General features: G+C 69.8%; 1 protein-coding gene across 2 annotated transcripts; it reads left to right on the forward strand.

Moving 5' to 3' along the window:
• The first annotated feature begins 1450 nt into the window (after nt 1-1450).
• SCARF2 (scavenger receptor class F member 2) lies at nt 1451-12564 on the forward strand. 2 transcript variants are annotated; one of them, XM_027956907.3, is made up of 11 exons: nt 1451-1673; nt 6335-6393; nt 6482-6583; nt 6739-7258; nt 7360-7578; nt 7714-7842; nt 8408-8511; nt 8585-8702; nt 8938-9068; nt 10081-10233; nt 10989-12564. In XM_027956907.3, exons 1-11 carry the CDS (start codon nt 1522-1524, stop codon nt 11825-11827), a joined length of 2526 nt encoding a protein of 841 aa, XP_027812708.2. In that variant the 5' UTR covers nt 1451-1521; the 3' UTR covers nt 11828-12564. The 2 variants fall into 2 exon arrangements, with proteins under 2 accessions (XP_027812708.2, XP_027812709.2); XM_027956908.3 differs by having other exon boundaries at nt 8953-9068.
• The last annotated feature ends 902 nt before the right edge of the window (nt 12565-13466 follow it).

Below are 13466 nucleotides of genomic sequence, written 5' to 3' on the forward strand. Positions count from 1 at the left end.
GAGTCTGAGGTTCCTGTCCGTGAACCCAGTCCAGCTGGGCGACGCCTCTAGAGCCAGGAGCAGGGCGGATAGAGCAGCCGCACAGACCTCTGCTGGCCACCCTAGAGGGCAGCCAATGGGGGTTCCGTGGGAGGGGCCGGGGCCCTGGGAGAGCTGGCCGTGCCCTGCAGGGCTGCCCGGAAGTGGTTGGCCTGTTGACTTGCCCCAGAGAAGTGTTTGCGTTTGTGACCCCAGGAGTTGGACATCCCCGCCACCCTGCCTGAGGCCGCCCCCATCCTGCACCAGCGCGGCTGGCGGAGGGGGCCCCAAACCCCCGGGGCTCCCTCGCACCAGTCTGTTGGCAGCCCAGCAGTGCCCACAGCCTTGGGCCTGTCGGGGCCTCTGACCAGGCCCCCTCCTCCTTGATGGACCCTCACATGACAGGCAGGAGCCCTCCTTGGGGAGCCCGAATGGAGCCCGCCCCCCACCCTGGCCCTGCCTCTGGCTCTGAGGTCCCTAGAGGCCCAGCTCAGCTCTGCTGGGAGCTGGCCGCCCCGCTGCCGTCCCCTCCCCAGGCCTGCCTGCCCTCCCTGCTCCTCGGGCCTGGAGCTCCGTCTGACCCCTCTGCTGCCCTGTTCCTCCAGGTCCCCAGGCCCCACGCACCCCGTCTCTCTGCCGCCTCTGCCCCACTCTGGATTTAGGAGCCTTGGGCCTCCGGGAGTGGCTCCACCTTCTGGAAACCCTCTGGGACCAACGGCCTCTCAAGCAGAATCCCTCTCCCAGGCTCCTAGCGCACTTCTCACCTCGACAAGGGCTTGTAGGCAGCGGTTGCGTCCCTGGCTGCCCCCACCGCTGACCCCGCAGCCTCTGCCGCCTGCCTTCACCTCCAGGATCTCTCAGAGCCGGCGCGGGGCCGTTCTACTGCGGGCAGCGCTCCCGTCTGTCCCTACAGGGCCCCTTCGCCCAGGCCTCAAGCATCGGGCGCCGCCGTCTCTGCAGGCTTTGACTGCGCCCGGTTCGGAAGGCGCTGACCGCACCGCCAGGCGCGGGAGGGCCTCGCCGCGGGAGCAGAGGCCGGCTTGCGGCCTTGACCTGCGGTCCCGAGGCGCCGCTGGCCAGGGAGCTTTGGTGCGCCGCGCCTGGCGCCCACCCGCCTCCCGCAGCCCCGGGGCCGGGCCTCGTCGGGAGCGCGCAGGGGCCGCTTCTCGGGTGGGTGTCCGGGGAGGGAGCGAAAGGCGCGGCGGCCGGGGATTCCGCCCGCGGGCCCCTTCCAAGTTCGCCCCAAGTTTGCGCGCGGCCGCCTGGGGGCGGGGGCCGCGCGGAGGGGCGGCGGCACGGCCGGAGGGTGGGGTCTGGCGCGCGGGGCGGGCGCTGCCGCCTGGCCGGCCGCGGCTGGCCCGGGATCAGGGAGCCGATGTGGAATTTCCTGCCCGGCCCGGCGCCCCTCCTGCCGCCCCCCGCCCGGCTGTGCACTCCGCTTCCGGCCGCTCTCGCAGCGGCCGCACCCGCGCCCGCGCCCGCCCCGCGCCTGCCCCGCGCCGCATGGAGGGCGCAGGGCCCCGGGGGGCCGGGCCGGCGCGGCGCCGGGGAGCCGGGGGGCCGTCGCTGCTGCTGCTGCTGCTCTGGCTGCTGCCCGGCCCCGCGGCGCCCCAGGAGCTGAGCCCGCGCGGCCGCAACGTGTGCCGCGCACCCGGGTAGGAGCCGGCCGGGCTGGGGGAGGGGGCCGGAGGGGACGCCGGGGGCCGGGACAGGGGAGGGGGCGCCGGGGACCTCCCTGCGCCGAACGCGCGGGCCCCTCGGGCGGCCCTCCCCGACGCCGGCTCCGCTCCAGGCCGAGCCCGAGCCCGGGCGCCGGGCCACGACGGTGCGTCCGAGGGTACCTCGGGCGAGAGGAGAGCGGAGGGCATCGGGCGCCGGGAGGGCAGACACACGGGGCCCGAGATTTCAGACCCTTTGGGCCGGGTTGGGAGGGCCGTAAGAAGACGGGAGGAGCATTCCGAGCCCGTGGCGGGGCATGTGCCAGGGCCCGGGCAGGCGAGTGTGGCCGGAGCCGGGAGGGAGGGAGGCCGAGAGGCCCGCGGCGGCCGCCTCCCTGCGCGGGGGGAGCCGCGGAGGTCTCCAGGCGAGTGGGAAGCACAGACTGGCGTTTTAGGGAGAGCGGACGTGGGTGGGAAGAGGGTGGTCCCGGAGCAGGGCGTCGAGGAGCCTGCGCTCCGAGTGGGCCGGGAGCCGGGACAGGACAAGGGCGGGCGCCGGCCTCGGGAGGATGCGGACCCTCCCGGGTGGGATGCGGGTGCCCCAGGAGCAGGCTAGGGAAGCCCGTGTGGGCCGGGCGAGGACAGGACTTGTGGGGGGCGGGGAACCGGGGCCCAGGACCGCGCACGGAGGACCAAGAACGCGGGCCAGAAGCCGGGGGTGCGCCGGGGTCGGAGGGCCCGGTTGGCCTGTCAGCGGCCACTGCGAGGTCAAGGGCATCTCCGCGCGGGGCGGGGAGCCGGCGTGTGCGGGTGCTCTGGCCCGGGCGGGAGGCGCCGGGCGGGCGTCTGGAGAGGCGGCCACGGGCCCCCGGCAGTCGGGGCGCCCGGGGCCGCAGGGCCCAGGGAGGCTGCGTCCGGGGGCAGGGCGGTCGCCGCAGACAAGGGGCTGCGAGGGGCCGCGCGGGGTTTCCGAGCTCGCATCCCGAGGCGCGCAGACCCCTCCCCGCTGCCAGCCCCGCCTCCGGGGCGGGGGCCGGCCTGGCCCGCCATCTGCTTCACATCGACGCCGCCGCCGCCTCCCGGGCCTCCCGGGCCTCCCCGGCCCCAGGAATGTGGCGGCGGCGGCGGCGGGCGGGGCTGCCTGGAGGGGGGGAGGGCGCGATCGCCGCCGGCCTGTGCCTTGCCTCAGCTCTCCTTCCCCGTGGGGGTCCCTACCGGGGGATGCGAGGGCCGGCCGGCCGCGCTCCCCCGCCGCGGACCTCCCCATCGGGCGGCCCGTTCCAGTTGCCGGGAGCCTGGGCTGGGTTTCAGATCCCCAGGCCTCCGCATCCGAGTGGCCTCGGGCACATCGCTTAAGCTCTTCAGGCTAGGCCCTGCTCCTGACAAATGGGGTCAGGGGTGGCACCCGCCTCGTGGAGGGGAGGGAGGGGGGATGACCCTGGTCCTCTGTGGAGCTGGTTAATGGGAACCACCGACACTGGGGGCCCCGCCTCCCTCCCCAGGGTCTGGACCATCCTTTCAAAGCTCCACTAGCTGTTGCCTCTGCCGGGAGGCAGGAGGACCACGGAGGGGACCATCTCTCTCAGTAAAACCCCAGAGGCTCTGTGTGTGCGGACCCGGCAGTGCCAGGGCACAGCTGTCCCGTGTGTGTGTGTGTGTGTGTGTGTGTGTGTGTGTGTGAGCGCGCATGTGTGTGCGTGTGTGTGCGTGTAGGGTGGGAGACTTACCACAAGTCATCTGCCATCTGGCAAGGGCTAGGGAGGAGGTATTCAGCCAGGAGACCCAACTGGAGGTGATGAGTGAGAGGGGCCGGGGGAGGGCAGGCCCTGCGTGCTGAGGGCCTGTTGGAAGCACGGAAGGGGCCCGGGTGGCTGGGACGGGGATGGTGGAGGAGAGACCACCCGAGCTCTTGCCCACTCCTGAGAAGACTGAGGCCCTGGAAACCCTGGGGCAGGAGAGCAGAAGGTGGGAGAGAAGCAGGCAGGATGAGGCGGGGGTGAGGGGGCAGGGGACAAGTGGCCTGTCCCTCCTGGGTCCACTGTGGAAGGTCGAGCCGGGGTTATCTCTGGGAGGGCGCGGGGCCCCGGCCTTTCAGCCTGGAAAGACAGGCCTTACCCTGAGATGGAGTCGCCTTGGGGTGGGGGCTCACACGGAGGAGGCCTCCAGGGCATTGCCAGTGTCTCGCTGGGACTCGGGAGGGAGCCAGCGTGGGCAGAGCAGGGGGCCCAGGAGGGGTCCCCATGGTGGGATGGGAGGAGAGCAGGGCTATTGTGGAGTCCTGGGGCGTGCGGGCAGAGGGCAGGACAGACACTGGCACAGTGAGTGGGCAGTGCGCTCGGGCGGGTTCAAGATCAAGGTCTAGATCAGCACAGCTGCAGCTGCAGGGACCGTGCTCCATGGCGGGGCACCGCCTGCTTGCTGCGGGGCCTGGACTGACACCCAGGGTCCCGCCCGATGTCGGAGCTGCCCTGTCCCCGGCCCCCTCTCTTGACCTCTCACTTTCATTAGATCTGAGACAGCCAGGCTGCCAGCCTGTCCCAGCCTTTCCTGCCTCCCGTCTAGGAGGAGAGGCCCCACAGGCTTGCCCTCTACACGGGCTCTGGCCCGCCCGCGGGTGGGGTTCTTAGCTCTGTTGGGTGGGGCCTGGGTGCCAGCCACGCTGGGGGAGCTTCCTGGGGCCTATTCAGCATGGGCTGAAGTGTGCACAGCAGCCTTGGGTGAGTTCTTGAGCTGTGCTCAGTTGCTCAGTCGTGTCCGACTCTTTGCAACCTCATGGACTGCAGCCCGCCAGGCTCCTCTGTCCCTGGGATTCTCTGAGCAAGAATACTAGAGTGGGTTGCTATGCCCTCCTTCAGGGGATCTTCCAACCCAGGAATTGAGCCGGGGTCTCCTTCACAGCAGGCAAATTCTTTACCGGCTGAGTTACCAGGAAATTTCCTGGGTGACTTTTTTTTATTTTTTTGGTGCCAAAAGCTGGAGACGTCTCACTCTCTTAATCTTCCTGCTAAGCCTATGGGTACCCATTGTACAGATATAGTGGCTGGCGCCCAGAGAGGTTAAGTTCTGTGCCCACACAGCAAGAGGCAGACCCAGACATCCTATGCACCTTCCTGTGGCCCTAAGGCCAGGTTCCCAAGCTGGTCACAGAGCGAGGAAGCCAGGCCATCCGGGACGGAAGGCGGGCAGTATTCCCAGGCCGTCCCAGCAGGCCATTCTGGTGGGGTCGCCTGCAGAAGGACCAGTTCCAGAGACTCTCCATCCAGAGAGCCGGCAGAAGAGGCAGAGGCAGGGGGTGATGGGTCTCCCCGCAGATGTGCTCCTTGCAGCCCCAGGGCAGCGCCGGGCTGGGTGGGTGGGGACACTGGGGTTCAGGAAAAGCCAGGCCTGTTGAGTGTTCCTGTCTCTGGTTTCCAGTTTTATTTGTGGAAAATAAGCTGGCCCATTCCTTGAAGTTTGGGGCTTTATGGGTCTTGTTCCCCAGGTCCCATATCTTTGGCCCAAAGGAGAATCCAGCCCTTTCTGGGAGAGGGGACTCCCTTGGGGTCCTGGGTGCCACCTGGGGTTTAGTGATCATCTCAAGCTGGGAACATGGAGGGCATCTTCTGAGGGGCTGCTAAGGGGCAGCTCAGCCTTTCCTTTCCCTGAACCCCACCCACCAGGGCCATCAAGCCCCTCCCACCTCCTCCACCAACACCTGCCAGTTATGGGTTCCCATCCTCCCCGAGAGACCCTCTCCTTTGCTCTGAGGTTGGACGGAGGCCGTGTGCCTTTAGGATCTGAGACCCCACAGACCTGCAGTGTGAGTGTCTGTTCCTTCTCGACCTCCTTTGCCCGCAGCGTGGGCACACCCCACCTCAGCCCTCATGACCCTCGCCAGGGGCCATGGCTTCACTTGGGCAGGGCCACCGAACCTCTGTGTCTGCCCACCCCATCAGGCCGGGGCTCAGGAGCCTGCACCACCCCGACATGGGACACTTAGGAAGCTCTTATCTCCTACTGTACCTTGGAAAAGCCAAATAAAATTGAGGTTTCATGAAATTGCACAGAGAGGACGTTCCAGCGTGGCCTTCCTCTAGCCCGAGTCTTGCCCTGGTGCTCTGCAGCCCTCACTTGCACTCTCCTCACCTGGACAGACTCCCTGGGTGTCCCCTGCCCGAGCAGACCCCTCGCCGAGCCCACCTCGCTCAGAGGCTGCCTGTCTTAGCCCCAACAGGGCACCCTGATGTGCTGCCTGACCCAGCCAGTCCTGGCACTGTCTGGGTCTGAACCCTTGACACCCATCGGGCCAGACTCTGCCCCACCCCGGGGTGCCCTAGCCTGGAGCAGGTCCTGGAGGCCCAGAGACTTTTGCCCCACCCCCACCTCACCACTGCCCCTCCTCGGACGCCTGGGGTCTCTTTTCAGGCCCAGCAGATAGGGGAAGAGGGCACAGATCAGGAGAGCAAGTAGAGGGAGCTGGGGAGCTCTTGGAGGGGGTCTGCTCTCTGCCGCCTCCCAGGGTTTGGTCTGGATGGCTGAAATTTGTGACTTACTCGAGCCCCCCGAACCTACTGCAGCGCCTCCGATAACCACCTCCCTGGGGCAAGGTGGGGATTGCCGGGGGTGGGGGGGGTCCCAGCGCGAGGGGCTCAGACTCAGGCGCCAGTCTCTGCCTGCAGCTCCCAGGAGCTCACGTGCTGCGCCGGCTGGAGACAGCAGGGGGACGAGTGTGGGATCGGTGAGTGGGTCACCCTGGGATCGGGGCCGGGGGCTGGGGCGGGAGTGCTCAGAGAGGAGACGAGTGCGGCGGCCCGTCTCGTCCGCAGCTGTGTGCGAAGGCAACTCCACGTGCTCGGAGAACGAGGTGTGCGTGCGACCCGGCGAGTGCCGCTGCCGCCACGGCTATTTCGGGGCCAACTGCGACACCAGTGAGCGGATCCGGGCGGGCGCGGGGCGCTGGGGGCGGGGTCCCAGAGGGGCGGGGCGGTGAGGGGCGGGGCCTGGCTCGGGGGCGGGGCGCCGGCGGGAAGCCCGCAGGCTCTCTCGCCAGCGCCCGGGCCTGCCCCCGTCTCCGCCCCTGCAGAGTGCCCGCGCCAGTTCTGGGGTCCCGACTGCAAGGAGCTCTGCGTCTGCCACCCGCACGGGCAGTGCGAGGACGTGACGGGCCAGTGTACGTGTCACGCGCGGCGCTGGGGCGCACGCTGCGAGCATGCGTGCCAGTGCCAGCACGGCGCGTGCCACCCGCGGAGCGGCGTGTGTCGCTGCGAGCCCGGCTGGTGGGGCCCGCAGTGCGCCAGCGCGTGCTACTGCAGCGCCACGTCGCGCTGCGACCCGCAGACGGGCGCGTGCCTGTGCCGCGCGGGCTGGTGGGGCCGCAGCTGCAACAACCAGTGCGCCTGCAGCGCGTCGCCGTGCGAGCAGCAGAGCGGCCGCTGCCAGTGCCGGGAGCGCACGTTCGGCGCGCGCTGCGAGCGCTACTGCCAGTGCTTCCGCGGCCGCTGCCACCCGCTGGACGGCACGTGCGCGTGCGAGCCCGGCTACAGGGGCAAGTACTGCCGGGAGCCGTGCCCCGCCGGCTTCTACGGCCTGGGCTGCCGCCGCCGGTAAGCGCGGCCCCCGCCCAGGGAAGGGAGGGAGGGACAGGCAGCCGAGGGGGCGGGAGTGCGGCGGTCGGGCCCCGCCTAGCCTCCCGCCCCTTCCCCAGATGCGGCCAGTGCAAGGGCCAGCAGCCGTGCACCGTGGCGGAGGGCCGCTGCCTGACGTGCGAGCCCGGCTGGAACGGCACCAAGTGCGACCAGCCGTGCGCCGCCGGCTTCTACGGCGAGGGCTGCGGCCGCCGATGCCCGCCGTGTCGCGACGGGCACGCCTGCAACCACGTGACCGGCAAGTGCGCGCGCTGCAACGCGGGCTGGATCGGCGACCGGTGAGCGACGCGCGCGCACCCCGGACACGCAGCCCCCGCCGCCCTCCCTTCCCCGCCCGCCCTCCGCGTTGGGCTCCGTGCGCTGCAGGGTCGTTGGCCCTGCTTCCTCTGACGCCGCCTCCCCCGCGTTCCGAGGTGTGAGATCAAGTGCAGCAATGGCACGTACGGCGAGGACTGCGCGTTCGTGTGCGCCGACTGCGGGAGCGGCCGCTGCGACTTCCAGTCCGGACGATGCCTCTGCAGCCCGGGCGTCCATGGGCCCCAGTGAGTGCCCGGGGACGAGAGGTCTGAGGAGTCAGTATCCGGCACAGGGCTCCAGCCAGACCCCAGGTTCTGCTGCATTGGCGGCCAGGCGGGACCCCGGCTTGGCCCTCAGCCAGCTAGGGAGCGACCAGGGGCTCTTGGGGGGCAGTCTCCTGCCCTGGTGTGGAGCCGGCGTTCGAGCCGGATCTGGCGGCCAGGTCAGCCTGTGTTCAGTGGGCTCCCCTGAGCTGATGATATGAAGTGAGCAGGGACCTCCACGTTCACCCACGGATCTGGTCCGGCAGCCTCTCTTCCCTGTACACAAGAGTCAGCCCCCGAAGTGGGCACCGCGGACAGTGATCTCGGCCGGGCCCTCAGACTCCCCGGCGCTGGAGTGCACCTATGCATTTCCAAAACACTGATCGCCCAGGACGTGCTGGAGGTGGGGGTGGCCGCAGTCCCTAGAGAGTGGAGTCAGGGAACGCGGGGCTGGCCGGCCGCGGGGTCGAGCGCTGGAGGCGTCTCGTAGGGTAGCTCGGCGGCGCCCCCAGACCCCGCCCGCCTCCCTGACCTCCCGCTCCCTTAGCTGTAACCTGACCTGCCCGCCCGGGCTCCATGGCGTGGACTGCGCCCAGGCCTGCAGCTGCCACGAGGACTCGTGCGACCCGGTCACCGGTGCCTGCCGCCTGGGTGAGTGGGTAGGGGCCACCGGGCGGGGGCGCGGGGGTCGCTGGCCCCCGCTCTCATCGGGCTCTCCCCACAGAGACCAACCAGCGCAAGGGCGTGATGGGCGCGGGGGCGCTGCTCGCCCTGCTCCTCGGCCTGCTGCTCTCGCTGCTCGGCTGCTGCTGCGCCTGCCGCGGCAAGGACCCAGCGCGCGGGTGAGGCTTCGCGGCCGGGCCTTAGCCCCGCGCGCGTCGTGCGCGGTCTGCGGCTAGGTACAGACCTAGCCCTGGCCCCGCCCCGGGTGGCCCCGCCCCCTTCGCTCAGGCCCCGCCCCGAGGGGCCGCGTACACTGTAGGCCCCGCCCCGCCGCCAGGCCCCGCCCCGTGGGTGGGCACCCGCTGGCTTGCCCCGCCCCTCCGGCCAAGGCACGGTCCCGCCCCCTTCGCTCAGGCCCCGCCCCCGCAGGGAGCTCTCGCTGGGGAGGAAGAAGGCTCCGCAGCGCCTGTGCGGACGCTTCAGTCGTATCAGCATGAAGCTACCCCGGATCCCGCTCCGCAGGCAGAAGCTGCCCAAAGTCGTAGGTAAGGATGACCGGGGAACACCCCCGACGCAGGCGGCTGCCGGGAAGTGGGCGTGACCGAGTCAGTATAGGAACGGCGGGGCCTTGATTGTCCATGGGAGGGGCGAGGGGAGGTGCGCCCAGGGCGAGGAAAGAGGGCTCGCGGATACGGGGGAGCCCGGGAGGAAGGCAGGGATGGCCTGGACGTCCCGTCGCCCCGCAGTCTGCGGGAGTGAACGCACCGTCTGTCCTGGTGCGGAGCCGCAGGTGGACGCGGGACCGGTGCGTGGGAATGCCCTGCCGCAAGAAGCCCCCGCCCCTGGCCCAGACTTCTGGAAGTGCCAGAGTCTTCCCTGGAAAGAGGGCAGGCTGACCCCTGGGCCCCCACCGCTGTCAGGACGGGTCAGCTGCCGGGTTGCAGGGCATGCCGTTTTCTCTTCTCTGTCTGCACTGATTCACACCGGGGTGGAAGCTCTCTGTGTCTTTCCCACTTGTTTCCAAAGATGAAGGGGACGAGGTGATGAAGGCTCCTGGGAGGTAAAGGTGGAGACAGCTGAGAAAAGCCACGCTGGGCCCACTCAGCATGGTGGGGTCTACGGACACAGGTGTAGGGGCTGGAGCCCACCTCCTGTTTGTGCGAGGGGGACAGGCTGGCCAGGCTCCGGGATTCTCTGTTGGCGGGGTCTACATCTGTGGAGGCTGTGCCTGGGGGTGGCAGCCTGCTGAGGTGGGCTGAGCCAAAGGGTGGCCTCTCCACTGCGCATTTGCCCTCAGAAACTGCCGCAGGGCAGGGTCTGAAGCATGGCCTGGAGGGCCTGATGGCATCTCCCAGCCAGGTGCTCCCTCTTCACAACTTCAGGCCTGACCTCGGTCAGCTCCCTGGCTGCTGGGAGAGGCCTGTTGAGTTGCCTGTCCTACTCAGAGTCTTGGGGTATGGCTGGTTGGGTCCCTACCTCACTGTGGCAGGAGGGCTGGTGAGGGCCCTGGCTCGGGCAAGGCAGGGCCCCTGGCAGCTGTGCCTCCCTCCTCCCCAGTGGCCCATCACGACCTGGACAACACACTCAACTGCAGCTTCCTGGAGCCGCCCTCGGGGCTGGAGCAGCCCTCACCATCATGGTCCTCCCGGGCCTCCTTCTCCTCCTTTGATACCACGGATGAAGGCCCCGTGTACTGCGTACCCCACGAGGGTGAGTTCGCCTCCTTGGGATGAGGACCCCTCTAGCTCTGACCCAGCAAAGGGTTCTCGCTGAAAAGATCTCGGCTCGGAGGAACAGGGAGGAAGGGCTGGTGATGCTGTTAGCTAGGGGTGGGGGACACACAGCTGAGGCTGCAGGTCAGGCTTCTGTGCTGCCCAGCCCCAGACTTGGCTGGGGGTCTGGGGAGGTAGCCACAGTTGGGTTCACATCTGGGGAGACCAGGTAGAGAGAAGTTTCTGGGCTGGGGGAGGAGCTGGCAAGAGGAGACAGGAAAGGGAGTCTTCGGGGTCTGGAGGCACACTTTGAGGGGAAGCCTTGGCTCACAAACGTCAGGAAGCAGGCTCACTTTCTGGGCTTCTGGCCCCTCTCCTCCTGCCACCGTCCCCGTGAATGACTCTGGGCAGGTGGCCAGGTGACCCTGAGCCTTGGAAGGCATTGCTCTTAAGGAAGGATACAGAATCGAGGGTCAAATGTGGCGATGGTGGCCCCGAGGCCGGGAATGGGGTGCGGAAGCGGTTCGGGGCCAAGGTGGAGCTGCGGCCCAGGAAGGAGCCCCTCGTCCTGCCCAGGGCTCCAAGTCTGTGGTCAGCGCGGGGAGCGTGCCAGTCCTGTCTGGATGCCAGGACGCATGAGCGCCAGTGGGGCGGGAGGAGGACGGGAGGGGGCGCTGGCGGTGGCTTGCGCCTGGAGGCTGGAGGGCCGAGCTTTTCCCGCGGGCGGTGACCGGCGCGCTCTTCCCTGGCCAGAGGCGGCCGCCGAGAGCCGGGATTCGGAGGCCCCCGCCGCGGCGCCGGTGACCACGCCCGCGGAGGAGGCGGCGCCCCTCCCCGCGTCCTCCGACAGCGAGCGGTCCGCGTCGAGCGGCGACGGGCCCGGAGGGGCGCTGTATGCGCGCGTGGCCCGGCGCGAGGCCCGGCCGGCCCGGGTCCGAGACGAGGCCCGAGGCCTGTCGCTTTCGCCATCGCCCGAGCGCCGGAAGCCGCCACCACCCGACCCCGCCACCAAACCCAAGGTGTCCTGGGTCCATGGCAAGCAGGGTGCTGGGGCCACCGCCGCCGCCGCCCCCGCGCCCTCGCCTCCACCCGCGGGCCCCGAGGCCGCTCCCAGCCCCAGCAAGAGGAAACGGACGCCCAGTGACACGTCGGCGCGGCCCCCCGGGCTGGCAGAGGAGGGGCCAGCCCTCGCGGCACCCTCCCCGCCTCGGGCTCGGGCTCGGGGCCGCGGCCCGGGCCTCCCAGAGCCCGCGGACGCTGGCGGGCCCCCGCGCAGCGCGCCGGAGGCCGCCTCCATGCTGGCCGCCGAGCTGCGCGACAAGACTCGCAGCCTGGGCCGCGCCGAGGGGCCCCCGGGCGTGCAGGGCCCCCGAGAGAAGCCGGCGCCTCCGCAAAAGGCCAAGCGCTCCGCGCCTCCCTCTTCTCCGGCCCGCGCGTCCCCCGCGCCTGAGGCCCTGGGGCCTGAAAAGGCGGCAGCCGGCGCGCCCGGATCCGACACCCCTCGAAAGAAAACCCCCATCCAGAAGCCGCCCCGCAAGAAGAGCCGGGAGCTGGCGGGCGAGCCGGGCCGGGCGGGCGCACCCACGCTGTAGTACGGGCGCCCCGTGGGCCTGCAACTTCCCCGCTTAGCAGCGCTGCTTGGCACCCCGCGCCCCGCGCCCCCGCGTCTCCCGCGGGGGCCCCAGTCTGGAGCCGCCTGGCGGGAGGCTGCGTCTCGCTGATTCAGGCCCCGCGGCCCTCCTGGACGGGACCATGCTCACTGCGGCAGGAAGCCCCATCCGGTGGCTGAGGCCTGACAGGCGCTTCGCTGACCCCTCCCTTCCCACGGCCTCCTTGGGGAGGGCTCCCGTCTGCCCGCCGGGCTCTCCCAGGCCAGGGGCAGGAGGGCTCTGTCTGGAGAACACCTCCCACTGGCCCAGAGTGCCTTGGCTGGGCCGCCTTCTCACTGGCTGGGGCCAGAAGCACTTCCACCCTGGATGCCTCTCTGGTCAAGGCCTGGTGCCTCTGGCTGGAAGCTCCTTCCACTGGCTGAGCCCCAGGGCCTCTGGTTGACAGGAGCCTGGGGAGGAGGGCTGGTCTCTGCTCCTCAGGGGGCTTGGCTGTCCCCCACCAGTCCTTCCCAGCCCCTTCCGCTGTCGAGCTGGTTTTGATGGCCTCCCAGCACCCCACATGCCTGGGAATCCGAGGGGCGACTCCAGTGGCCTGAGGAGACGTATTTATAGGCCCCCTGCAGGGCTGCTCCCACCCCCCCCCCCGGGGGCCCCAGGACGGGCTCCTCTTGGCAGGGGCTCGGCCAAAGCTTTCCGAATAAAGTGCCTCCCCCACCCCACCACGGTCTGCCTGCTCCCTCTCTGCTGGGCCTCGGACAAGGACGTCACCCCCAGAGACCTGGCGCCCCATGACCCAAGTGGCGTCTGGGAGCCCAGGTGTGGCCCCCCAGGACCACGTGAGAAACGCGTCCTGTCCATCTGCTCAGCCTTCGTCTTTTTATCCAATGTGCTGGGCACCCACTCGGCCCACCCCCCTGCTGGTGGTGCCGGGCAGGCGGGCAGGAACAGATAGGGTGGTTAACCCTGCCCTGCGCCTGCCCCACTGGCCCAGTGCTGTGCGCTTGGCGCCCTGAGCTCTTTGGTGTGTCTGGGGCAGGTCAGAGGCTGGGGCCGGGGGCAGCAGGCCAGGGGCACAGCCTCCAGCTGGGCCACGTCTGGCAGTGCACAGAGCCCCGCTGTCTGTCTCAATGGGCTCCCTGTCCTCAGCCGGAAACGCTCAGGCGCAGGCCTTGCCAGCTGCGGGAGCTGGGGGGAGGGGGGAGCACGCCTGACCCCCGAGCCCCGGCTGGGCCTACAAGCAGCCCCCCACTGCCCGGCCCCAGCTGGTCCCCTCTGGCCTGGCCTTCTTTCTGCGGTCCCATGTTCCATGTCTTCAGGGCTTGTGGCCCTCAGGAGGGCCTCGAAAGTGACCTTCCTGAGCTCCAGAACCCCACCTCTCTAGGTGTGCGCTGGCCCTGCCCACCTGGGCTCCTCCATTGCCCACCTCTGCCTGGCAGGCCTCTTCCTTACACCCCGCTGCCAGCTCTTTCCATCAGGAGACTCAGCCAAGACACTCCCATCACCTCCCCACAGACAGCCGTCCTGCGGACCCTGGAGCGGCTGGAGTGTGCCCAGCGCTGGCGGCTCAGGCGTCTCACCTGGCGAGCCTCTGGTGCTCTGGCTGGACGCCGCCTGGAGGTCC

Source organism: Ovis aries, chromosome 17 (assembly GCF_016772045.2).
Source record: "Ovis aries strain OAR_USU_Benz2616 breed Rambouillet chromosome 17, ARS-UI_Ramb_v3.0, whole genome shotgun sequence".
Taxonomy (NCBI): Eukaryota; Metazoa; Chordata; class Mammalia; order Artiodactyla; family Bovidae; genus Ovis; species Ovis aries.

Excerpts from the sequence above, each read along its gene's own strand:
- SCARF2 (XM_027956907.3), top strand. The coding sequence starts at position 1,522 with ATGGAGGGCGCAGGGCCCCGGGGGGCCGGGCCGGCGCGGCGCCGGGGA. Across the intron at positions 1,674-6,334 it reads AACGTGTGCCGCGCACCCGG|CTCCCAGGAGCTCACGTGCT; the intron begins GTAGGAGCCGGC and ends CTCTGCCTGCAG. Across the intron at positions 10,234-10,988 it reads GTACTGCGTACCCCACGAGG|AGGCGGCCGCCGAGAGCCGG; the intron begins GTGAGTTCGCCT and ends TTCCCTGGCCAG.